This window comes from Barbus barbus, assembly GCF_936440315.1.
Source record: "Barbus barbus genome assembly, chromosome: 1".
Classification (NCBI taxonomy): domain Eukaryota; kingdom Metazoa; phylum Chordata; class Actinopteri; order Cypriniformes; family Cyprinidae; genus Barbus; species Barbus barbus.
The window spans coordinates 5,309,540-5,337,431 of NC_136729.1; the positions used below are offsets into that span (position 1 = coordinate 5,309,540).

Below are 27,892 nucleotides of genomic sequence, written 5' to 3' on the forward strand. Positions count from 1 at the left end.
TAAACTGTTGCTGTAACTTAAATATCCTGGATGAATACTGCAAGGAGCAGATCTGAAAGCTTCGTTCATGCCCATTCTTGAAAGGGCAGCCACTTGTATCTGTGTTTATGTTTATTGGGAAGTCGTGGCCTAATGGTTAGAGAGTCGGACACGTAATCCAAAGGTTGTGGGTTTGAGTCTCGGGCCGGCAGGGATTATAGGTGGGGGGAGTGAATGTCCAGTGCTCTCTCCACCCTCAATACCACGACTGAGGTGCCCTTGAGCAAGGCACCGAACCCCCAACTGCTCCCCGGGCGCCGCAGCATAAATGGCTGCCCACTGCTCCGGGTGTGTGTTCACGGTGTGTGTGTGTTCACTGCTGTATGTGTGCACTTTGGATGAGTTAAATGCAGAGCAAATGCACTTTGGATGGGTTAAATTCAGAGCACGAATTCCGAGTATGGATCACCATACTTCGCAGTATGTCACTTCACTTATCTGACTCTCTTCCGGAGATCAGCGCGCGGTGACGCGCACACAGTGCGCTCGTGCACGGCCCCAGAAGTTCGTGAAGCAAAATGGCGGAACTCGAGGATGTTACGTTAGACGGCAAACCGCTTCATTCGCTTCGTGTGGCGGATTTAAAAGCCGCCCTGGAGCAAAGAGGTCTTGCCAAAAGTGGACAGAAAAATGCACTTATTAAACGGCTGAAAGGGGTGAGTTTGGTCAAAGGGCGGGGTTAAACCGTGCTCTTGCTGTCAAGTTGAGCAGGAGACGAGAGCGACAGACAGGCCAAGAGCGGGAATGCTCGCCGCGTGCATGCGAATAGTTTGAATCGTGTACCGCGCCGCACGGCAATTGGTTTCCATTATTTGTGCAGTTATATCACGTAATTTAAATAATACAGCAGTACTGGTGTTTTCTAAACAGCCTGTGGGTCATGACAAGCCGGGGTCTCAGAGTTGACGTCGTGCCCGCGCGTCGTGTGTTTGTAGCGGGGCGCGCGCGCGCTTGTTAGTCTCGTGTGATGGATGCGCGTCTGACATTTGCACAACATTTATAAACAAACATGGTAGAACTGAGCAGTAGTTTCTATAGATGCCAAATGGAATTGCAAATGATACTCACGCTCGTTAATCAAGTTTGGGCATTTCCTGTGGGCTATTATATGTAAATCACTCAACTAATTTGGTTTTAAATGCAGCGTTTTAGGGGTCGGAGTATTTCACACCTCTTTCAATTGTTCAAAATCGCATTCACGTGAGAGACTTTCTTTCAGTGCCTATTTTCCATCGACGGTTAGCATAACGACCGGTAAACGGTCAGATTAACGGAGTCATCTGTGAAGTATGCTAATGTAGTGAATGTGAAAGGCTGAAGCCACTTCCACCTCTAATATAAACACTTCGCTCAGCGATGCTTCTTCACACTCTCTCTTGTGTCAAACCGCTAACGTTAGTCATGTGCTGGTCCGGTAAGTGAGATATTTTCGAAGTTCTCGGACCTTTTGTTTATACGAACAGTGTATTTAATATCGCAAGAAACATGCTTGATCCGATTTAGGAACCTAAACAGAGTGTTTATGAAAAATACTGTTAATTTCTTTACGGGGTTTGATGTGCATTACTATATATGTATTTTAAATGTGCTTCATCTGCTGTGTTTTTAAAGGCTCTTATGTTGGAGAATCTCCAACGAACATCTACCCATCAAATTGGTCTTCAGCCCAACTCTCAGGTAAGAAAGACATTTGAACCTTTTCTCATTTGCGTCATTTATAGATTATAGAATTCTAGTTTTATGTTTAAAAATGTTTCAGCATTCTAAAAAGCTTACTGTATTGATACATTGATTTCTAAGTTTTTTTTAAATGATCAACATGGTTTAAAACTTATACAACCTATTGCACATAATTTGTTACATGCCCTCTGACTGATAGTTGTTGCTTTTTAGTAAATAAAACGGATTTTTGTATGTTTTTTTTTTTTTTAAAAGAACACACATTTACATGTAGTGAACTTAGGTTTATATATGATTATTCATACAACGTTTTTAAATGTTAAAATGCAAAATTGTATTATGGAATTAGTGAGACTTTCATCAGGGCATCAGATAAATTATTAATTTTAATCATAAATTAAGCACACAAATATGTCATTTATAGCATCTGAACATCTATTACATGATTACCGCAAGTTTGTCATGCTTATTGGCTCCAAGATTTGTAAATGAGGGGACCTTGACTGGAGTGTGCTTTCTGTGTATGTATCAGATTGGAGAGGAGATGAGTCAGAACAGCTTTATAAAGCAGTACCTGGCCAAACAGCAGGAGCTCCTGCGGCAGAGACTGGAGAGAGAAGCCCGGGAGGCCACTGAGGCAGATGGTAAGCAGACTCGCATGTACATATACACGCAGGTTATAACACTGACTCGACTACACCATCTGTGCAGGGAATCTTAACATACAGTGATGCATAATGGTTAAAGTCTCGTACGCTAATTTAGAGTTTCCAGTGATGAGCCAGCCATGCTAATACTGATACACCAGTCTGTCTGGGTGTAAGTGAGTTAACTTATCCTCTCACACTTGCAGTGTGCTCTGAGGAAATTCTAGGTGCTTTCCAATAGCTATCCAAAAGTTGTATTCTTTGTTTGCTTATTAGATTACATTTTAACATGTGCATTAAGGATTTCATAGGATCATTGACTTTCTCCTGAGCTTATGCTTTCAATTTTCAGACACTTTGTTGTACATATTTTTTTCACCATCAAAAAACTCTATGCATGACCTTTGTAATATGCTGCTTTCAGAGACGCAGAGTCCTGCTGGTCCTGAGGAGGATGAACACATGCCAACCAAAGATAGCACTTCCTTTCTACCAGATAAAGTAAGCACACATAGTGTCACACATGACTTAAATGTTTGCACAAAGTAAAGTTTTATTTCATGTAATACAGTTGTGCCTTCTATCAGATTTGTTTAGTCATCAAATAAGCATGCTAATTTGATTTGTGGCTTGTAATATATTACAGAATTATAGATTAGGGAGCTGTCCAAAACAAATTGCCTGCTGTCACATCATTGGTTTTCTATGCAAGCAGTCAGAATTCACAGAGCATATATGCAATCATTTAGAAGCGGTAGAGAGTTTCCAATGATGAGCTTGCCATGCTAATACTGATGCATCAGAGTTTGATTGTCACTCTGGGTGTAAGTGAGTTCAACTAAACTTCTCACACTTGCAGTGTGCTCTGAGGAACTACTAGTCAGTTTTCATAGACTGTCAAGCAGTCATACTCTGATTGCTTACTATATTGCATTACATTATCACTACTGAATAAATAATTAGAAATTGCATGTCTAGGAGCATCTGCTCAGTTTTCATGTATGTGTTTGATCTTTCATTTACATTGTTTTCCAGCATCACATTGTACACACTCATCTGTCTGCAACCCAGGCAGGCGGAGGAGGGTTACCACAGGACCCTGGGTTATTGGGATCACACAGGTTGGATACAGGTCCTGTTCCAGTGTCTCAAGAGTCACCTGACAATAAAGCTGGGAGGATCTGGCATCCTTCTTTCCTTCCCGGCCACGAGGAGGTTGCAACACCCTCTCCTCCACGTGCAGTTGCCTCCTTGTCTGTGCGCGTGGTTGGACAACCTGGCCTGCCTCTCATGATGCCCCGTGCCCAAGAGAGAGAGGGAACGGCTGCGGTCGAAGCAGGTCCTGCCCGTTCGGTGTTGCAGCTCAGCCGTTCCGCGAGGGCTGCAGCTTGTGCTCAAGTGGATAGCGATGAGGATGATGACAGTGACGACGATGATGAATGGGGTCCTACCTCACATGGGAAAAAGAACGTCCGGGCTCCTCCTGTACACATTCCACCAGCTGCAGCCCCCCAACGATCCCGCAGAAAGCTTCAGCCACCACAGCACATCCCTCCCCAGCCTCAACCAGTCCACCAGCCACCTCTGCAGCTCCGTCAACCTACTCCTCCCCCATCTCCACCTCCAGAGCTGTCTTTCCCGCTACCTGACACTCCCAAACAGAGCCCACGTGACCAAGATGAGCCAGCATGCCTAGCAGAAGGTGCTGCTCCAGAGGCAGACGTGGTCTCTCCTCCATCCCTCAAAAGACAGGAGTCCAGCTCCAGTTCTAGATCCAGCAGCCCAGAACCCCCATCCACACGCAGACGTGGTCCACTATGCCTGCTGGTCCGCAAAATGGAATCAGAGGGTGTGTTTGATGGTGCACAGAAGGCAGTGATGGAGGGAGAAAGAGAGATGGAAGTTGAAGAGGAGGAGGATGGTGGCGCAAAAGTGCAAGACTCTGCTCAGCAGCTTCTCGGGTCAAAGGTGTCTGTGTCAGTACCCACTGCTCAACAAGATGCTCAAGACTCTGAGTTGAAGGAGGAGAGAGATGAGCAAAGAAGAAGTGAGGAAAAAGAAAATGAGAACGTGGATGAGACTTCTGCACCATTCCATTTGATGTCACACACCACTTTCCCAACTAAAAGGCTGCACATTTTCTCAGCGGTCCCACCTCCTGATTCACTTACATCATCCCCCAAACCTGAGCAAGTGTCAGTGCTCCCATCAGTGCTGAAGTGCTCTGAAGATGTTGCTATGGAGGCAGAGGCCTCTACGACGACACCTCAATCAAAACACGAGGAAGACAAAGAAGTGAAAGTTCTAGAGAAAGAGCCACCTGAACATTCACCTAAACCAGCAGAAGAAAGTGAAAAGTCTCTAAAATTGCCACACTCTACATCTGAAGAAGGAGCAATGGATGAAACAAGAGACCGTTCACGGCGAGAGAAGGGTCATGAGCGACGCTCATCAACACCAAGTCAGTCATCATCATCTGACACTGATTCAGAATCATCATCTTCTCATTCTTCAAGCTCTCCTTCACAAGATAAATCCAGCCCACCCAGCCAAAAGAAGGTGTGTAATTGGCTTATCCACCTATGCATTTTAATTCTGCTGGTTACTTTTGCCTTTGCTGTGTTCTGATGATGATTCTGCCATGCTAATACTGATGCACCAGTCTGACTGGGTGTACATGAGTTCAGCTCAACTTCTCACACTGGTAGTGTGATCTGAGGACAAACACGGATTTAATAAACAATAAAAATATATAATGAAATGAATTTACTGTTAATATGAATTGATAAAATTGTCTTTCTTTATTTCAACCAGGATGAGAAAGAAAACCGAAGAGATGTTAAAGAAGAAAAAAAGGCTCAATCTTCAAGGTCAGTAAAATCTTTCATACACTGTTACATTGCATTGTACAGGTACAATAACTAAAAAATATAATAAAGTACCTAACTACATAATACTATTATTGTTAGAAATTGCAAAAATAGAAATAAATACATTTATACATTTTTAATTAAAACAATAAATAAACAATTATCTCCTGGCCAGAGGAGAACTGGCCCCCCAACTGAGCCTGATTTCTCCCAAGGTTTTTTTTTTTCTCCATTCTGTCACAGAGTGGTCAGTTGGGGACACTTAATTTCTAGTGATTATCGTCAATTTGATTTCGCAGATACTATTTAAACTAAACTGATCTAGACAATGACGTCTCTGAACTCAATAATGAAATACCTTTAACTGAAAATTGAGTGTTTAATCTGATTTGTATACATTACTGACACTCTATCCTCCAATTTGATACTGTTAAGTAGGGCTGGGTAAAAAATATAGATTCTCCGATTTTAATCGATCTTCAGTTTAACGCAACGATATCGATTCGGGAAATCCCCGAATCGATTCTTAATGCCCTTGAAGTAAGAGGATATGAATATTCACCTCTCGTCCTGAAGGTGTCACCATCTATAGATATACTTACCTGGCAGGGGAGACACCATGATCAAGAAGGCGGTTCACCCAGGGCGAGGCTTGGCCACGGTGTGTGTGTTCACTGCTGTGTGTGTGTGTGCACGTTGGATGGGTTAAATGCAGAGCACGAATTCCGAGTATGGGTCACCATACTTGGCTGAATGTCACTTCACTTATCTTTCGAATTGCTCCACTAAAAAAAACAACTGTGTGCACCCTATTATTAATGTAGATGTGTATTTCAGTAATAAACTTAAGTAGGAGAGTTTCAGTTACCAGCATTTATATCAAAATATGGATCCCATGTCTGCAAAACTAACATTTTAAATGAAATATTGATAGCTAATCGATATCGAATCGAATCGAAATCGAATCGAATCGAAACCATAAAAATAAGAATCGAATCGCAGAATTGGTCACAATACCCAGCCCTACTGTTAAGTGCTTTGATACAATCTGTATTGTTAAAAGCGCTATATAAATAAAGGTGACTTGACTACAAACACACTGATTTCAGTGTGTTTCAATGCAAACATTCAGCTTGCTTATTAATGAGTTGTAAATAGAATACAGATTAAATGAATTCTCAGACAGAATATATTTGATCTTTTTCTCTTTTTGTTTACTTTGTTCTGTTCATTTGCCATTTAGGGAAATAATTTAATATCTTTCTGTTCCTATTATAGCTCTGTTTTTGAAGTACATAGGTAATGCAAAAAAGAATAAAAACCATGCAAAACCAGGCAAATATGTTTTATGAGGAATGTTTTTCTTTGTGCTCTCTACATGTAGTGTTTTTTTAATTAATTTCAATTGAGCTCAAATGACTGGAAAATGCACAGAAATTAATTGGTCAAAATGTGTGAAACTGTCTGTCACACCTCATTGATTTTCATAACCATTGCCTCCCCTTTGCCATCCCTGGAATCACAGAAATTTGTCTAGATGCAGGACCTCAGAAATGCACGAGCTAAAACGGCCGTCTGTTGTCATGCATAGTTTAGCGACATTGCCCATTTGGCATCATTCAGTGCCTCCCACCAGAACATCAGCTGATGGAAGTCCCTCTTGGTCTTTTTCTCTTTATTCTTATTTATCGACATGTAGTGCTATATAAGGTAATGTTAAAAAATACAGTGAGGAGAGCCATGAGATTTTATGACACACTTAATGACTAATCATTATTGTTGTGCGCAGGTTGGTGACGGAATTGCTACGTCTTTTATCTTTTTCTTTATACTTGCATAGGCCACTAGCAAGTTTTCTTCAGCAGTCTCGGTCTTACTTAATTGTAACATAATTCTGACAAATAATTAGAAATTAAACCAACATCATCATATTAAAATTCTTCTTATTTTATGTACTAGAAATGTAATAATATTTCTGAAGTGACACAAGAAAGTTAGAACAAAATAATTTGATTCTGCGTAAATTTGACCTTCATTGTGATCAGTTCTGAAAAACGTGACCAAATAAAAAGGCCCTGATAAAACAAATAAGTGGAAATATATAATGCATTAAATAAAATGATCTGAGAGTGAAAAAGTATTTGATCCTTTGCTTTCAGTATCTGAAGTAACCCACTTTTAGCAGCAGAACAGGTAACACAATGTTTCCAGTAAGTGTGGATCAGTTATAATCAGTTTGTAGGACATTTGGCCAGTTCCTCCATACAATACTGCTTAACTATGTGATGTACTTCCTTGCATGGATTACTTAAATGGTTTCCATTTTTACCCAGCATGGTGGATGTCAAACCTATTAGAAATACCTTCTTTTCCAGCCAGACAATCGTCAGTTTTGGTCAATAAAAAAAGTTGAATATGCAAACATTTGTGTATTATTTGTTTAACTGGATTATCAATATGTACTTGGATGAAGAGCTGATCACAATTATTGTAATGGTATGCAGAAATAAGACAATTCTCAAAGGGCTACATTAACCCCAAAATTAATATTTTCATCATTTACTCACTCTCATGTCATTCCAAACCTGTATGTTTTTTCTTCTGTGGAACATAAAATAACTTTTTGTTACCAACATTTTTCAAAATGTCGTGTTCTATATTTAAGTTTGGAACCACACGAGGGTGAGAAAATGACAAATTATGTTGTATATGAAAATAAAAAAAAATTGGATTTGGTTTAAAACTAAACCTTTAGCCTACGTGTTCACGCACTTGATCCTTATTTTATTTGTAAGAAACCTTCAGCAGTCGGAAAATTATCTCTTCTTATCTGAAAATAAACATTTAGAAACGGGTCCACCTAATAGTTCATTTGACTGTTTGGAATATTGAATATGAGGGCAGTTGGATTTTTAATCAGGCGTTCTCTACGACAGCCTATCAACCGGCGTGGCCTTGGAGGAGGGGTCCTGCTTGTACTTCTCATACTTCCCCCAGCGCTGCTCAATATGGCTGCTCTGTGAGCGCCGCCGTGACTATACCGACGCATTGCACAAGAGAGAGAGAGAGAAAAAAAAGCACAGCCTTGCAGCGCGTCCGCTTCTCACATTTCTTCCTACGCATCCGTGACCGACAGAACCGGTATAGAATCGGCCGTCGCGATCCCGGTTACAGCCTGACATTATGCTGTCGGACGGCAACAAAAACGGGTAAGGGTTGAGAGAGGGAGAAGTGGTTTCTAGAAATACCCTCCAGCGCTGTGTAGGCACATCGTTTAGATGATAGACGTTTCCACTATGAGCTCAATCGATCGAGCGATTGTGTTTGTACGGTGGATCCTGTATTGTCTTCAGTTAGATGTGAAACGAAACAGTTTTATTTCATTTTAGATGCTGTCTCGTCATCGCAGAGCAAGCTTTGTCTTAACCCAGTGAGCTGCCTACCTAGACAACATTCTTGGCGTCATAACGATCGAATGGAACCAAAAATGCCCCAAAAAAGATTTTTCTATGGGAATCTCAGTAGGTATTGAAACGCAGGCGTGTTGGGGGAAGGGGATCTTGTTTAAGCACTTGGGTTCATTAAGGATGTGGGCAATTCCCTGACATTTTTAATCATGAGAGCTGTGTGTAGTGTTAAATTAATAATGGAGATACTCGTGTCCACGATGAAAAGGATTGCAACATCTCATCTTATGAATAAAACAATGTTAACTCCGCTTGCATTTCACCTAATCCCATTTAACAGTGTAACAATTTATGTAAGCAGTTAGGCGTAGTAAACCTGTTACTTAATCCTGAAATTAATAGTGTGGTAAGGAAACACTAAGAATGATCATGAGCCAACTTATATTTTTGTAAGTTTTGTGATCCAAATGATAGGTTGCGTGGTCTGCATAGATTGGTGTCTTAGGTTTCAACTATTTTCTTTAAAGGAAAGCAAATCTTAAGAATGGTATTCATTGAAAGTCCTCAAGGGGAAAGGGTGAGCAATGACATCAGGAAAATCACAGAAATGTTTTAATCTAAAGAAATAACACTTTGAAAAATGTCAGTCTGTATATGATTATTATTTGACAGTCAGTCCAAATATAGTATTCTTCATTAACTGTTACAAGGTGTCTTAATGAATGGAAAATGAACTCTGAGAGGCCACTGTAGTTCAGTTTTAGGCTGTCTTTCAGGTTTTCCTCTTGGTGTTTGCCAGCTTTGCATTCATGTGTAAATGTTAAGTATTCCAACGCTTGGCTTTTTTGTCCACGGGAATCTGGCTACCCGTCCCCCTTCCCCTCAGCATGTGTTGACTGCTTTAATACAAAGGGAAAGCCTTATGCTCTGAGGAGCCGGAGGCCGTTTTTCCCCTACTCAGAGCAAATGGCATCAGGGCTGTTGTGTCTCTAGAGACCACGGTGCCAAGGTGTGCTGCACAGGTGTGTGTTTATGTGAGAGAGGGTTTGGTTATCTGTTGAGCGGTGAATTTGATTGAATCACCTGTAGGTTACAGGGATGTCAGGAGCCACTCAATCTGTTCCCCTGCCAGCGCTTTGTTTGCCATGGTTTACATTTGTTACATTAAAAGTGTTGCATACAATTCAGACAAGTCTGTTATATGCGTTTAAACAGTGTTGTTGTTGTGAGAGCTGATGGTTGGTTAAGAAGGTCATCAGATGTACACTACTTTTTCATAGGTTTGGGCTTGGTAATAGTCGGGGAGCCAAAGTCTCAAAAGCTCAATAAAATGGGTTGAACCTGACATGGTCTGTCATACTTTTTATTTGTGTTTTTTCTGTTAACTTTGACCCTAAGAACCAATAATTGGAGGGTCTGCTCTGCCGGAAATATTGCGAAAAAAAATTGTGGCCATTTTAGTGTATGCACCCTTTATTTTTTATTAGAAAAATGTGAAAAAAAATTTTTTTCCTCAAATCCTCAGTGGGTTTGGTAGGCTGTCAATAAATGCATTCCAGGTACACCGAACACATGTTCTGACAACATCCACTGAAAAAATAACTCTTAAAACACATTTCTACATGATTTTGCATTAATTTAATGCCAAAAAAATTGGCGTTTTCTCACTTTTTTCCAATATTTTCATCTTTACTTCACTGGCAATCAACTATTCCCCCAAGTTATGACATCAGTCAATATGTCATTCTTTTCACCAAACAGTATACTCATTCCACAGAAAAAATCATAAAAATCCAACCAAAATCAATGGATCTGTGATGATTTCACTAATAGTTGATCAGCAGGCTCAGAACCTCAATAGAATTTTAGGCTACTCTCAAAATTCCAAAAGACATGCTGGATATTTAACATGGTTTTTAATGTCTACATTATTAAGCATCATGGCCTAGGCATTTTTTTAATTTCAACATAACCCTGTTCTCCCAATGGAAATGTGTCACACAAGAAATCTAATACAGCAAAATGACTTTCATTATTTTATTGACTCAGATGACAACTATTACAACTTCAACGGAACAAAATAATTTAACATAACTTAATTAACTAGGTGCAGGTCCCTGTGAGGTGGGATAATCAGGAGGGTGGTACACTGCAGATACTGCTCTGGGGATAGACCTTCACCCTCACCACCTGAGGAGACGCATACACACACACACGCGGCCTGCTTACGTGTCCCTGTCTTCAAGCGCAAGTTCAATCCTTGAACATCTGTTGGGGTCCCCAGTGCAGAGACATGCAATGCCACACTTCACATTGGCTCTTGCACAGGAGCATCCTCGGGCACACATGCTTTTCTTGCAGCGGCAGTATTGGCTGTGTTTGAGTTCAAAAGGTTTTGCCTATTTCAGCATCATGGTTGCCACCAATTTGCCATTGACAAGTTGTCTCCCAAAATCAGTGGCAGCTGGGTAGGTTGGCTGAACCATGTGTGCCCGCTTACACACAGCCAACTGATGCAGGGCTCGGCGAAGGTGTAATTGGAAGGCATCTTCAGTTGGTGGAAGGCAACACATGTCTCCTTTGATGCTCACAAAGAGATGGGCTCGCAGTGACACCATGTATTGCCGTGCTGCTGTTATAACCTCTTCCTGAACATCCAGGCTTTCCTCAGGGTCACCGTACCTGCACAGCAGCAGAAGGTCTGTCAGGTGTTTAATAGCAGTTGTATAGGCCCGCCTTTTCCCTCTTCTGTACAGATAGCTCACTGTGTCACATCCGGTAAGTATGTAGGTGCTGAGGAGAAGGGATGTAAGATCTGAAGCTGCAACATCATACTTCCCCGCCAGAACTTCTGTGATGGCATGAACAGGTAGAAAGATATGAGAATGAGAATGAGCTTTATTGGCCAAGTATGTTTACACATACAAGGAATTTGTTGTAGTGACAGAAGCTCCACGGTGCAACAGAAAGACAGTAACAGGACAGGACACAGGTAATAAAAACTAAATAACAAGAAATAGCCAATAACCAATATACAAAGCAGCCAAAAAACAAAACGAAAAAACACAACATATAATATATAATATAGGCAACTATGTATGTACAGGTCAAGTATGTGCAAATTAGAAATGAGAAAAATAAAAATAAAATAAGTGAGTGTGGTGAATGGATAATGAATTAGTTGTGTGTTCCACGTTTATTTATTGAGTGTTCATGAGATGTATTGACTGAGGGAAGAAACTGTTCCTGTTCCAGTTCCTGTGTCTGGTCGTTCTGGTGCTCAGAGCTCTGTAGCGTCGACCAGACGGTAACCGTTCAAAGAGGGAGTGTGCTGGATGTGAGGGGTCCAGAGTGATTTTACCAGCCCTTTTGCTCACTCTGGATAAGTACAGTTCTTGGAGAGTGGGGAGGGTTGTACCAATGATTCGCTCAGCAGTCCGGACTACCCTCCGTAGTCTTCTGAGGTCAGATTTGGTAGCTGAGCTGAACCAGACAGTTATTGAGGTGCAGAGGATGGATTCGATGATGGCGGAGTAGAACTGTTTCAGTAAGTCCTGTGGCAGGTTGAACTTCCTCAGCTGGCGTAGAAAGTACAACCTCTGCTGGGCCTTCCTGACAATGGAGTCAATGTGAATATCCCACTTCAGGTCCTGAGAGATGGTGGTGCCCAGGAATCCGAAGTCAAGTTCAAGTCAAGTTGAGCTTTATTGTCATTCCGCTACATGTGGGGACATATAGTATAGGATCCAGTTACAAAGGGAATTGTTAAGGCCCAGCAGGTTTAGCTTATTTATGAGCTGTTGTGGGATTATTGTGTTGAATGCCGAGCTGAAGTCAATGAACAGCATTCTAACATAGGAGTCTTTATTTTCTAGGTGGGTAAGAGCCAGGTGGAGGGTGGAGGAAATTGCATCGTCCGTAGAGCGGTTTGGACGGTATGCAAACTGGAGCGGGTCGAGTGTGTTGGGGAGGCTGGTTTTGATGTTATGCATGACTAGCCTCTCAAAGCACTTCATCATGATTGGAGTCAGTGCTATGGGACGGTAGTCATTGAGACAGGACACAGGTGATTTCTTTGGTACCGGTATGATTATTGTGGATTTGAAACACGTGGGGACGACTGCCTGGCTCAGCGAGGTGTTGAAGATATCTGTTAGGACATCTGTCAGCTGTGCAGCACAGTCTCTCAGAACACGGCCAGGTATGTTGTCAGGACCCGCAGCCTTGCGTGGGTTAATCCTAGATAGGGTCTTCCTTAATGGAATGAATGGCGGAGTCCGGGATGTTGTTGTTTAGCCATGTTTCGGTGAGAACAAACACACAACAGTGCCTTGCCTCATGCTGTGTAGATCGACTGAGTTGAATTAAGTCCAGTTTGTTTTCCAGAGAGCGAGCGTTTGAGAGCATGAGTGTTGGAAGAGCCGGTCTTGAGGGGTTAGCTCTTAGCCTAGCTCGTATACCTCCGCGCTTACTGCGCTTCCATCCTCTCTCACACCGCTTGCGACACTGCCTTGTGCGGGTAGCGTCAGTAGGCGAGGCCGCGGTCTCGAGGTCTGGCTCCAGCAGTAAACAAAGGCCTCGTAGCTTCTCAGTAGCCGCCGGCGAGAGTTGATGCTCGTATGCGTTGCTGATATCCAGAAGACTTTGGCGATCATAGATGAATTCTGGGGTGATTTCCTTAAGAGTTAGCGGTAAACTTACACTATCTGGAGACGAACAGACGACATTAAACGGCATAAAAGCACCGTCTTTGGGACCCGGAGCAGCCGCAGCGATCGATCGCGCCACCATCTTCCCTCAAGACTGCAGTGGAATGACTCCACTGCAGTCACAGTGCTGTTCATGATGGTGAGTGGGGGTTTCTCCTGAAGTCCACAATCATCTCCACAGTTTTGAGCGTGTTAAGCTCCTATTCTCTCCTATTCCATCCACTCCTCTCCACTCTTCTCTCTTGTTCAATCCACTCCTGTACTCTTCACTCTCTATTCTCCTCTCCAATCCTCTCCGCTTCTCTCCACTATTCTCTCCTCTCCTCTCCTCTCCTCTCCTCTTCTACTCCTCTTCTACTCCTCTTCTACTCCTCTCCACTATTCTCCTCTTCCCTCTTCTTCTCTCCGATTCAATCAACTCCTCTCCATACCTCTCCACTCCACTCCAGTCCACTCTTCTTTCCTGGTCAATTCACTCCTCTTTTTTCCTTCACTATTCTTCTCTCTTGTTCAGTCCACCACTGTCCTCTTCACTCTTTTCTACTCATTCCTCTCTTCTCTTCTGTTCAATCCTCCACTCTCCTCTCCACTCCACTCCTCTTTAAGCCCGGCTCACACAGTGCGATTTTGGCCACGATTTGGTCGTCTGAGACAAATTTTGAAAATCCTAAAATCCTAAAAGATTCCTATAATCCTAGGCTAAAATCGGTTGTCTAGATCGCTGGTTTGACATGTTTACCGACAGCCGATTAATGGCCGTTGCGATCAATTTTTTCCTCCGATTAAATTCTGGCAGTGTCAGAAGATTTCAGACACTTTCCTGCAGTGTGACATCTCCTACGACGACCGTCAAACCAAGAACCAATAGGAGCACTGAACTTGAAGACGCAATAAGCGCGACAACTTCAAACTTAAACTTCGTTATTTGTAAAAACAATATATGTACAAAGTAAAGTTTACTTAAAGTTTATTTATTAAGGGGCAGGATGTTTAAACTCGAATAACAAAATTACCTCATGTTCGCTCTGTAGAACTGGAAGTCCAAAAAATCCTCTTTTGCCCAGCCATGACTTTCTCAACACACGTCGTCTTTTTCGTTTTTTTTTTTTTTTTTTTTAACATCAAGGCATGTAATTAATAAAACTAAGCTACACGTTGCTGTTGTTTGCTAGATACCATTATAGCGAGAGAACGCGGGTCACGTATTGATGACGTAAAACTCCGGACAAGTCTTCTTGAGTAGCCTACGTCCATTTTTATCGTGTCTTGACTGACGTACAGTCTGACATTAACACAACTGAGATCCTACAGTCTGACATGGGGATCATGTTCGTACAGTGTGACAAGCAACAATCGCAAAAGACTATTAAAAATTGCACAGTGTGAGCCCGGCTTTACTGTCCTTTCCAATCCTCTGCTGCCTTCTCTTCTCGCTAACTTTTCCTCCACAGCAAACCCAATAAGATCAGAACAAAATCTGCAAATGGGAAATATTGTGCACTCAGGTGAAAGAAATCTAGATGTTTGACACTACTAGCTAACTAGCTCTTGACAAATCACTCACTCTATATACTGTACAGTACTATATACAAAAAAAGGATGCATAATATATAGTGTGTTTACATCTTACAGAACATTTGTATTGTTCAGTATTAACGTTTAGTGCAGCCTTAAGTTATCCTTAGTGGCTTACTATCTGTCTGACATGAAAAACACTTCAAGGACAACACCAACCTTCATATAAGTGTATTTCTAATAATTCCTCACTCCAAACGTATCCCTGAAGCAACATTTATTCTCATATCTATTTCTTTACCTAGCAAGTCCAATTGAAATTTTCGCAATTTCTCAACTTCCGGTCGAAGCAAAATGGACATATAGGACACATACCCCTCGTAAAGCATACGATTCTGATCCAGTGTTAATTTTGACAAAACAAATTTTTATTTAGTTTTAGTCATAGTCTTTTGACTAAAATGCCATTTTAGTTTTAGTTATATTTTAGTCATCTGAATTGTTTTAGTTTTAGTCTAGTTTTAGTCAACGAAATACAATAAGATTTTAGTCGACTAAATGTAAAATTGAATGGGTTTGGATAAATTGTAATTTACCCATTATATACTCCCAGAGAAAACATTTATTAATTAACCTGTTATTATGAATCACTTTTAAAGCTTGAACATGCAATACAGATACAGATTTAACTGCAGTGAGATAAAAAGTTTTCACAGACGAAAACGAGACGATAACTAAATAAAAAACAGCTTTAAATGACGACAACTATGAGGACAATTTAGTGACAGTTTCGTCAATAACAAAAAAAAGTCGTTGATGAAAATAATGACGAAAATTACAGTGTCAATGAAATTAACACTGTTCTGAGCATTAAAAAAAAAGTAATTCTCTACCATTCCTGTGAGGAGTTATGGTCGTTTAAAGGAACCACAGAAATTAGCTAAAACGGCTAAAGCTAGCTAAGTAGAGAATGAATGCTGCTACTACAGGGATACATTTGGGATGAGGAATCATCAGAAATATACTTGTTTGAAAACTGGCGTGGACCTTTCAGTTAATTACTATTACAATATCCATATTACCATTCTTTTCCCAAAACGCTAGGGCAGACCTACCGGTATTTACTGAAGTCACTGTCACTTACCACAGACAATGATGAGCAGCTTCGAAGTCCATTGGTAACCATTGGTTACCGTTGGTTAGTTGTTCCAGACAAACTCATTCAAATTACTAAGATCATGTGTGTGTGCGTAAGTGTGCCATGATGTTAAATATCCAGCATGTTTTACAGAATTTTGAGAGCAGCCTAAAATTCTATTGAGGTTCTGAGCCTGCTGATCAACTATTAGTGAAATCATCACAGATCCATTGATTTTGGTTGGATTTTTATGATTTTTTCTGTGGAATGAGTATACTGTTTGGTGAAAAGAATGACATATTGACTGATGTCATAACTTGGGGGAATAGTTGATTGCCAGTGAAGTAAAGATGAAAATATTGGAAAAAAGTGAGAAAACGCCAAATTTTTTGGCATTAAATTAATGCAAAATCATGTAGAAATGTGTTTTAAGAGTTATTTTTTCAGTGGATGTTGTCAGAACATGTGTTCGGTGTACCTGGAATGCATTTATTGACAGCCTACCAAACCCACTGAGGATTTGAGGAAAAAAAATTTTTTTCACATTTTTCTAATAAAAAATAAAGGGTGCATACACTAAAATGGCCACAATTTTTTTTCGCAATATTTCCGGCAGAGCAGACCCTCCAATTATTGGTTCATAGGGTCAAAATTAACAGAAAAAACACAAATAAAAAGTATGACAGACCATGTCAGGTTCAACCCATTTTTGAGACTTTGGCTCCCCGACTATAAGGTAATATTTTTTTTTTAAAGAAATTTAAGTACCTTTGGTAATGTTAATATATTTTAAAATGTCATTTATTCCTATGATTGAACAGCTGAATTTATCAGCCATTGACTCCAGTCTTCAGGGATGAGTTTTTGTCTCAAGGTCTGCATTTAAAGTCACACCAGAGGTGTTCAGCTGGGATTAGGACTTTGCTTTCTGCAGACCAGTCAAGTTCTTCCACACTGACTGAATCAATCGTTTCTTTCTGAGCCGTGTCTTATACACAGAGGCACTGTCATGTTATAATAGAAAAGGGTTCTGTCCAAACTGTTGCAATAAAATTAGAAGCACACAATTCCCTAGAATATCATTATATGCTTAAACATTAAGATTTGTACTCATGGAAATTACTAAAGTAGTCAAACCTGTTCATTAGAAGGGGGTGTCCCAATACTTTTGGCAATATAGTGTATCTGGTATTGTGATTCATAAATGCACTGCATTTATAGTCCATGTCTTTAATCTTCAGTTTTGTTACCTCTCTAGCTGTACAATTCAGTTACAATTCAATTCTTAATTCCTACCTGTTAAATTTGTTTCTTTTAAAATGTGTTGATGACAGTCAGCCAAGGCCTGTGTACACATTTAAAAAGATACACATGTATTTGTTTTCCCTCTCAATGTTGTCAAGTTTCAGTAAGAGTCATTTAGCCAGGCAGTTATTTATAGGTAGAGTGACCCAGATCAACCAGCCTCAGCCTCCTTACCCCTCACTCTCTTTCTGTCTCCCTTTCTCTTGTTCGCTGACTCTTTCTCTAGGGAGGTAAAGCAGGAAGCTCTCTCTGAGCCTGCAGGCCAAGTTGCCATGGAGCTGGAGGGCCATGCTCATTCAGAGAGTGCTATGCAACAGCCTGACCACCAGGGGGCAGATTCCAGTGACACCCGCCCAGAGGAGGTAAGAAGGCCCACAGAACGAAGAACCAGTGGAAACTATAACCCTGAAATATGGAGAGGCGTGACTGAAGTTCGTAAGGCAGTTCTAGCTAAAACATTGAGTCAAACTGATTTCACATTTGTTGTCTTTCTTTAGATTCAATGGTAGGATTGGATGTTAGACTATTATTGCCATTACCCTCTTCTGTTTTTCCTTTTACTATGTAGCAGCAGTGTGTGGGGGATGTGGATGCCTAATAATGTGTGAAATTAGACACTGTTGAGGTCATTGTGTGTGAGTGAGGATGATTCGGTGCTAATTTTAAAAGTGCAGTTTAACACGTAGATTTTATGCCTTTTTGTGTTAAACATACAGTGCCCTCCATAAGTATTGGAACAGTAAAGACAAAATTGCTGTGGAGTCAAGACATTTGCAAATATGATTAAAAGATGAATATGAGACAAAACTACAGAATGTCACATTTTATTATTAGCCGTTTCATACATCAGATAGAGGGATGAAACTCTAAAAGTGCTGAACTTCTTAGCTGGTAAAACATCTATGTGTTGAATCACCCAATAATAAAATTTGATATTCTGTAGTTTTGTCTCATATTCATCTATTAATCATATTTGCAAATGTCTTGACTCCGCTGCCAACAGAGCAATTTTGTCTTTACTGTTCCAATACTTTTGGAGGGCACTGTAAATCCTGTTGTAGCTTAAAAGATGTCAAGATGAGTAAAAATGGTCAGCTATTCATGATGTGATTGAGATCAAGGATTTTAATTTTAAGATATATTTTTTTAGCTGTGGTGCTTTAGAAAAAATTAGAGAGGCAACTGCTTTTTTGGAAGTTCTCAGACTAATAACCCTTAGTTATTAGTTGACTACATGAGAAGTTGCATCTCTAAAATCACCCCTTTATAAAACAATCCTTATTAAACTTGCCATAAACTGCGCAGTGTGTATTTGGGTTGTAGTGAGCAGAATGATAGACTGGCAACTGGTAGTTTGAGATGTAGGCTCTAGTCTCTCTGCCCTCTCTTTTTTCCAGCTCTCTCTCTCTCTCTCTCTCTCTCTCTCTCTCTCTCTCTCTCTGTCTCTCTGTCTCTCTGTCTCTCTGTCTCTGTCTCTGCCTCTCTGCCTCTGTCTCTGCCTCTCTCTCTCTCTCTGCCTCTCTCTCTCTCTCTCTCTGCCTCTCTCTCTCTCTCTCTCTGCCTCTCTCTCTGCCACTCTCTCTCTCTCTCTCTGCCACTCTCTCTCTCTCTCTGCCTCTCTCTCTCTCTCTCTCTCTCTCTCTCTCTCTGCCTCTCTCTCTCTGCCACTCTGTCCCTCACTCTTGTTCCCTTTCTCTCTGGATCTGGTAGTTTGAATGTTTTGTGGTTTTAAAATCCCATTGATTGCTTTGTTGTGAAGGTGCCCTCTCCTCTTCCATTGCTCATACTGGTACCTGCATACTGCCACCACCTCTTCTCCTCTACCACCTCCATCACCTGCCCCGCTATGCCCAAGCGTCTCGGCTGTACCTGAGCTAGGCCCCCAGAGTCGCCACTGCACACTTAGCCTGACGGAACCTGCCGGATCATTGGCCGCTGCCTCGTCATACAAAACTGATGTGGCCTCCTGATGGGACTGCTTAAGAGAAGCCAAAATAGCTGGTGAGACAGGGGAGGCGTCAGTTGTGTTATGCAAAAGAGAGTGATGCTCACCAACAGAGACATTTTTCAAAGCGTTTACACTGGCAAAACACAAGCATCAGATGGACTTCTCCTGTCAGCACGATGGGAACACAGCTGTCTTGACGCCCCCTGCTATTTTTGCCCACACTTCAGTACTCGAATGAACTGATATCTGCAGAGACTCATTACACAGACATCCGCTGTTTCTCACATGCCTGTGGACTGATCTCAGTGAGTCGAACAATCTGAGATGAAGCGAGGCTTATGGACTCATGTACTACAAAGCAGTTTTTGGGTCTCATCAGTTCATAAACAGCCATGCTTTTTTTTTTTTTTTTTTTTTTAAGGACTTGTCTTGAAACTTGCAATGCAAATGGACTTCATGGAATATTTCAAAGAACTTTGTTCCAGACTGATTGAAAAAAAAAAAAAAAAAAAAACTTCCTGTCTCTACTGTTATTGACCAAAATTCCCAGATGAACTTGTGGACGGCACCAGAGTGAGACCCTAAGACATTAAGAAAAGGAAACCCTCTTTACCTGCACATTACAGGTGTTTTTGTGGCACGCTGTGTACACAAAGGACTTGATGGCAATGATAAAATGCTGTGACAGATTATTACCAGAATTTTGGCTTGTCAAACGCCATGTGTTTCTCGTTGGTTCATAGTGTGGATGCTATCTCCCCAGCCAGTGTGGACTCGGGGAGTTTTTTGCCACAGACTTCTGTTGCTTCCTCAACATTCAACAAAAACTTCAAAGACTTTTTCAAAGACCATTTGAATCACAATTCCCACAACAAGAGCCAAAAACAGCTATTGAAACAATAAGTGCAGTTCCTGTCAGCCGGCCAATCAGCACACTCAATTGTGATCGTATCTCACCCTCACTCCTCAGCCGCCTCTGATTGGACCTTTGTTGCCTAGATACAGTGCACACTGCTGTGCGGTTGGGCCATAGCCAAGCCAGAGGGGAATCAGGTGTCAATGGTACCAGGAAAACCCTTTTTCCCAAGATGTATTTGTTTTTGAATTACTTAAAGTGGAAAGAAGGTTTTTTGCTTTGTTAACGATGAGGTTAGAGGGTGTTAGTAATCCTGTATTTTACAGCACATATGGGAAAGTAGGGAATTTGGTCAAGCATGTGTTAGCCGAAGTCATGTTAAAGTAAAAATTAAAGCAATAGCAAATATAAGGGACTTTAAAATTCAGAAAGCTTATAATATTGATGGGATTCTCAAAGCCTCTGTTTGACAATGCAACTGTACATTATTGGTGTAACTGATAGCTGTGCATCTGTTCTTCCCCCTCTCCTTTCTCTCATTCCCCTCCTTCTCCCAATGTATCTTTTGTCTGTTGTATCTGTCTCTTCCTCCACACATCTACTGGGATCTTGTTTCTCCTCCTTTCTATTTCATTTCAGAGCTCCGCTGTAAAATTGTTTGCTGCCCGCAAGATCTCCCTGAGCAGTAAGTGTCTTCAAAATATTGCTTTTTTGACCTGTTGTCCACTGACAGGTTGCTGCAGTCCATTCTGCGTGTTTCCTCCAAAATAAGGAAAAAGTATTCAAACCTGTTGATCTGGATTGTTAACCAGTAAATGGGGCAGGATGCTGTCCTCACCAAGTAGTTTTTAAAGGCAAGGCAAGTTTAGGCAAGGCAAGTTTATTTATATAGCACATTTCATACACAGTGGTAATTCAAAGTGCTTTACATAAAAGAAAGTGAAAGACATTTAAAATCAATAAAAACATGGAAATAAAAATAATAAAAACAAAGAATTTTAAAATGATATAGAAAATGATTTAAAATAAATTTAAAGAAAATGATTATACATAAAATGTATTGCAGTCAGTTCGGACATATAGCACAGTGCTCATTCAACAAATGCACAGTTAAACAGATGAGTTTTGAGTCTTGATTTAAATGTGGCTAATGTTTTAGCACATCTGATCTCTTCTGGAAGCTGGTTCCAGCTGCGGGCCGCATAATAGCTAAAAGCAGACTCCCCTTGTTTTGTGTGAACCCTTGGTATTTCTAACTGACTCGATCCTAATGATCTGAGTGGTCTGTTTGGTTTATATTCAGTGAGCATATCAGCAATATATTTAGGTCCTAGGCCATTGAGTGACTTATAAACGAGTAAAAGTACTTTAAAATCAATCCTAAATGTAACTGGAAGCCAGTGTAAGGACCTGAGGACTGGTGTGATATGCTCAGATTTTCTGGTTCTAGTCAGAATCCTGGCAGCAGCGTTCTGGATGAGCTGCAGTTGTCTAATGGTCTTCTTGGGAAGGCCGGTGAGGAGACCATTACAGTAATCCACCCTGCTGGTGATAAAGGCATGAACAAGTTTCTCCAAGTCTTGACTGGAAACAAAACATCTAATTCTTGCAATATTTTTGAGATGATAGTATGCTGATTTAGTTATTGCTTTGACATGACTACTGAAACTAAGGTCTGTCTCCAGAATCACCCCAAGATTTCTGACTTGATTTTTAGTTGTTTGACCCCTAGAGTCAAGGTATGCATTCACCTTGAGAACTTCATCTTTATTTCCAAATGCAATGACTTCAGTTTTCTCCTTGTTTAACTGAAGAAAGTTCTGGCACATCCAACTGTTAATTTCATCAATGCATTGGCAGAGGGAGTCAATGGGGCTGTAGTCATTTGGAGATAAGGCTAGGTAAATCTGGGTATCATCAGCATAGCTGTGATAGGCAATTTGGTTCTTCCTCATTATCTGACTTAGTGGGAGCATATACAGATTAAACAAGAGTGAAAACAACTCTGGCCAGAGTGTAAAATTAATTAAATTCCACCAAAATCAATCCATCCCATTATGTAGCTTCTACAATGAAAGCAGTGCATTGCAACAATATGTGATGTGTATATTGCTGAAAAAAACCCTGTTCCATTTATATTAAAGCACGCTCTTCTATGCTTAAAGAAACTGAATTGTTTTGCGGTACCGTTCCAGTAAAAAAAAAAAATGGTTACAAGGTCAATTAGGAATTATATGCTTTGCGACGGTCATTTAACATTTACAGCTGGATCTGCTTCTAGGTTGTGCAATTTGGTGATTTTAATTTTCCTTGGCACTAGGTAAAACGGAGATTACGTCATCTGAGGCAGAGCCTGTGGGTGGAGCCAGCAGGAAAAGAAGGTGGGGTTCTAGTACAGCAGTCACTGCCAAGAAGCCGTCAATCAGCATCACCACTGAATCGCTGAAGGTGAATTATCGAAGACCGCTCCCACATTACCTTAACAGATACATGATGAATCATCACTACCTGTTTTTGACAGCCTGCCTGCTTGAATAAATTCAGTGTTACAGGTTCAGGGATGCACTATTCTCAAGTTTAATTTAATGTTGTAAATGTTAAATATATGGACATTGTATAGTATGGATGTAATTGATTAATAGTACTGCATAAGAATATTTTACCTAACTTTGCACATTTACTTAACACAAACTTTTCACAGACGCTAATTCCAGACATCAAGCCCCTACAGGAGGCGGTGGTCGAGCTGCACCCAGATGAGGGGCATCTCTCTGGAGATGAGGACTCATCTGGGCCTCATGAGCGAGAGGAACCGGAGGAGGATCAGGGCCTCAAGATCAGACGCACAGTGACACAGGTGAGCACGACGAAGGCTTGTGACTAGTAGCTGACAAAACAAATTAACATTATTGAGGGATAGTTCACTCAATAATGAACATTTAGACGCTCACTCTCAAGTTGTTTCAGACCTGTATGAATTTATTTCTTCTGCTTAAAACAAAAGATATTTTGACGAATGTTGGTAACCAAACAGTTCTTGGTCCTGATTGACTTTTTCAGGTATTTTTTTTTCTATACTTACGGAAGTCAGTGGAGACCAGCAACTGTTTGGTTATCCAGATTCTTCAAAATGTAATCTTTTGTTTAACAAAAGAAAGAACTCTTACTGGTTTGAAATAACTTATGTCTGAGTAAATTATGACAGATTTTAATGTTTTGGTGAACTATGTTCGAAATCTAAATTTTTTGGGGTGAACTAAAAATTTTTTATATAACTGATTGGATTTGTCTGAAAGAAGAAAGTCTTATACACCTAGGATGCTTTGAGGATCAGTAAAACATGGGCTAATTTTCATTTTTGGGTGAACTATATAAATGCGTCATTCATTCATTTTTAAAATAGTTAAATGGCTTATTGGATTAAGAATTAATCTTTTTGTAGGAAAGAATTTTTTCGTCATCTTTTGAAGTTCATGGTTTCAGTGAACTTTTTTTTTTGTATCTTTAAACCTTGGTTCAGATTGTCCCATCTGATGGACACGAGAATGGGCAAAAAGAAATAATGGATGAGGAGGATGAAGAAGAGCAGAAGTGGACTAAAGGAGAGACCGAAAAACAAAGGAAACAGGAGAACTCCCCTGATGTTACAATGGAAATACAGGAGGGCGAGGCCAAAAAAGGTGATTTGCTGGTTGCATTTAAAGTCATTTTTAACACATTTTAAGAAATGTATTTATTTTGAAGGAGGATTAAAATAGTTTTTTTCTCTCTCTCAGTCACTCCCAATGATTCTTTGGTGCGACGCTCCATCAGTCACCAGAAATCAGGCGTGTCCATAACTATTGATGACCCTATACGGACTGGTCGCCAGCTCTCTCCTCCTCGTGGAAAAACCTCCAACATCATACACGTTTGCAACCTGGTAAGCACTAGATCAAATTGTTCACTTCACTACTCACTGTAATGTAGGGATTTAATTTTTATCTAAAATAATTTGATCATATGAATATTGCTGCTGACCTGTTTTGTGTTTTTAGATCTGAGAGTCTGGAGGTTTTGTTGCTCTTTAGACCCCTGATTTCATTTGTTTCTTTGTAGGTGCGACCTTTCACCTTAGGGCAGCTGAAGGAGTTGTTAAATCGGACAGGAACATTGGTGGAGGAGGGTTTCTGGATTGATAAGATCAAATCTCACTGCTATGTCACAGTAAGATGTTACTATTATATATTTTATTATTTATATTTTCATTGCACAAAAGTTTGGAATCAGTAACATTTTTTTAAAGAAATTAACAGTTTTTTTTTTTTTCAGCAAGGACTCAATAAAATGAACAAAAATGATTGAAATGAATGAATTATTGAAAATAGTGCATGCTGAAAATTCAGCTTTGCCATTATAGGAATCAGTTAAATTGCTTTTTAATTAAATTTAAGTGGAAATTTTGTGATTTTACAATTCATTTTTTTTCTGTATGTGTGATTTAAATGCAGTTTTGGTGAGCATAAGAGACTTTAATTAAAAAATCTTATTGACCACAAACTATTCAGCAATAAAGTGTATTTATTTATTCTGTATTGTTTAATCTTGTGATATCTCATAATTTATGAGTGATATTATATTGTGGAAATATTGCTATAAAACTGCCACCAGCCTTTAGTTTTGTGTTTTAACCCCCAATCTGTCATGTTCTCTCTCAGTACTCCACTGTAGAGGAAGCTGTGGCCACTCGAGAAGCACTGCATGGTGTGAAATGGCCCACAAGTAATCCCAAAGTATTACGTGTGGATTTTTGCGAGCAGGATGAGGTCTGAACAGTTTGCCTCTATCTGTTTCTGCTTCTTTCTTTGCCGTTCCTGTCATCTAGTTATTCTCATCTTCTCGTATGATAATCAGACTTTTCACCCTTCTCATTTTGTTGTATTTTGTTCCGTCTCCAGTTGGACTTCCATAAAGGTCTCGTCTCCAGTGACCGTACAGGTGAAGGTCATGACCCTCACCCCTCAGGAACCTCAGCCCGCCCTGCCGCCCATTACCCACTCCCACCTGCAAACCATGAAAAAGAGGAGCGAGAAAGAGAGCGCGAAGGAGGGGCTGCAGCCGTGAGAGACCAGTGGGCAGAGAGGGAAAGAGCGATGGAGAGGAGAGAGAGGACTCGTTCTGAGCGGGAGTGGGACCGGGATAAAATCAAGGACTTCGGGAAGGATGACCGAGACAAAACGAGGAGGTCACGATCACGGGACCGAAGACGCAGAGAGAGCGGCAAGAGCAAAGAGAAGAGAACGGAGAAGAAAGGTGAGGAAAACTACATCTTGATAAGTTTAATGACATCACATGTTCTTCTATTTTGGCTTAATTTGACATCGTCTCCCTCTTTGATTTCCAGATAAACCAGAAGAGCCTCCTGTAAAACTTCTTGATGACCTGTTCCACAAAACTAAAGCAGCTCCCTGTATATACTGGTTACCCCTCACAGAAGAACAGGTCAGCATGACTTCCTCTAGCCTAAATCACGCAGACCCCTTTTTTTTCCTCAATTTAAGTCTTCGCTTTTTTCCCAGGCGACACAAAGAGCTCTGGAGCGTGCTGAGCGCATAAAGGAGCGAGAGAAGAGGAGGAAGGAACTCCAAGAGGAAGAGGACAAAAAACAAGAAGAACGGAGAGAGCGAGCAAAAGGCCGTGACAGAGAGGGAGGGAATGCAGGAGGAGCAGGTGTTGTGAGACGTTCAACTGAGGGAGAGAGAGACAGAGGGAAGGAAAGAGAGAGAGAGAGGGGCAGAGAGGCAGAAAAGAGGAGAGACGGCCATAGAGGCCTCGGTAGTGACTCCAAAACTGCAGGGGGCAACAGACGCTCACAGAGCCGTAGCAACACCTCCAGAGACAGACGACACTGAGTGCAGAGCGAGTGGATGTGTGTGAGAGAAGGGGGGTTTGTAAGATCAGAGTCGTCAGCATGATGACCCGCTCCAAGGATGATGAATGCCTGATGGATGATAGATCACCTAAAAAAATGAACGTTTTGTCATCTGTTCACCCTCATGTCATTCCTGACTTGTTTTTTACTGAAAACAAAAGGTTTCAGCTTTTTCATCCATACAGTAAAGTCGAAACAACACTGGTTCTCATTGACTATCTGAAAAAAGCAATAGAAATATTACGTGTTGCTTGTTCCATTTCATAGAAGAAATCGGTTTGGAACAACATGAGGGTGAATAAATGATGACCGTTTGAGTGAACTGTCCCATTAACATTTCTTCTTCCTAGTAATTTCATCAGCGTTTCATTGCTGTGCACATCTGCGCACGACTGTCACTCACCACTGTTTTAGGGCAAACTGTCAAACTTTTTTATTTTTTTGTCTTCCCATAAATCTCAAATGAAATGGGACTAATCATAATGAAGGGACTGTTAAATGTTTATTTTCAAAGTTGAAAATCTTATGGATGTGTGTATTGGTGTGCTGTCTAAAGCTCAAGTCAAAAGAAACTATATGAGACTATATAAATCATATTTCCCTTCTCTCCACCCTGGAGTCGTCGTTTTATTTATAGTTTAAATAGTGCCACTTCAGGCTAGTGGGTCGTTAATTCAGTGTGTAATTATGGGGCTTGAAATTTTTTGGCTTTCAAATGATAATTTTATATATTGTTTTCCTTTTATCCACTTTATCCAGATTCAATTAATATATTTCCAAATTGTTAAATCAAGTCCCCCTATCCAGATGTTTGGCCACTGTTGCGAGTTAAAGAGTCAGTCCTGCTGTCGACACTGATCTCACTGAAGGTTTTATTTTTATTTTATAAGATTATTAAAATGACTACTGAAATCCAATGTTATGAACCACACTGTAGATTCATGTTTGATTCTCAGCTCCACCCACGTCTGTTCTCTTACTTTTTTTTTTTTTCCCCACCTGGTCTTATGTTGTTTACTGTTCCTCTCTGTGAATCAGACAAGGTATAAATTTAACCTTTATAGAGAAGATAGCAAGAGGCCTTTTAATATTTTAATGTTGTAGTTTTGAAGATATATTTCAAAAGATTCTCTTTTTTGATTATTTTCTTTATGAATGTGCAAAGAATAATAAAACAAACTGAAGGACGTTTTCGTTTTTTGTCGCATGTTGTCTTTAAATTCTAAGCATAATTGCAGCAATAACTAGCAGCATTTGGAGTGAATGCAACATCGAATTGAAGATTGTGTAGTACACTTACATTTAGTCATTTAGCAGACACTTTTATCCAAACTGGTGAAGACAGAAACAATGAACAGTAACAATAGATAGAATAGAAAAAAGAAAGTTAGTTTTTCAAGAAAGCCTTAGCAGTTAGAGAATAAATATGCAATTGATAGAGGGTCAAGTGTGTGTGGGGCTTTTTTTAACCCTCTGGTTGTGTTCGGGTCAAATTGATCTGAAAAAAAAAAAAAAAAAAATCCTGAAAATACTAGTTAATGTTATCGCATTGGAGTCAAACTTACTGACTTTGTGCACATAGGGTACAAGTACTTCTCATTCATTTTTTAGAATTTTTGTGGGTTTTATTTCACCTAGTCACACTCGTTGTGTTCCCGGTCAAAAATGACCGGACTCCAAACAACTGCTTATAAATCTGTCATTATGCTATATTATCACTAAATATTGGATTCAATCTTGTCAACTTGTTTTCTTTCATTTAGGATTGGTTTTGTTTCAATTTGCTTCTGATTAATCGTAGGCCTCATTTATCTAAAAGTAGGCACCTAATTGTTTGAGTGAAAAAATCATTTTTTATGAATTCTTT

General features: G+C 40.4%; 1 protein-coding gene across 1 annotated transcript; it reads left to right on the forward strand.

Moving 5' to 3' along the window:
- Positions 1-497: 497 nt before the first annotated feature.
- On the forward strand, positions 498-27,764 carry LOC306875673 (apoptotic chromatin condensation inducer in the nucleus-like). Its single transcript, XM_079426352.1, has 17 exons — positions 498-695; positions 1,651-1,716; positions 2,252-2,363; positions 2,791-2,867; positions 3,402-4,925; positions 5,181-5,236; positions 17,537-17,672; positions 20,754-20,799; positions 22,435-22,562; positions 22,816-22,971; positions 23,635-23,794; positions 23,891-24,036; positions 24,213-24,320; positions 24,812-24,919; positions 25,052-25,406; positions 25,498-25,595; positions 25,673-27,764. Exons 1-17 carry the CDS (start codon positions 558-560, stop codon positions 26,003-26,005), a joined length of 3,747 nt encoding a protein of 1,248 aa, XP_079282478.1. The 5' UTR covers positions 498-557; the 3' UTR covers positions 26,006-27,764.
- Positions 27,765-27,892: the final 128 nt, after the last annotated feature.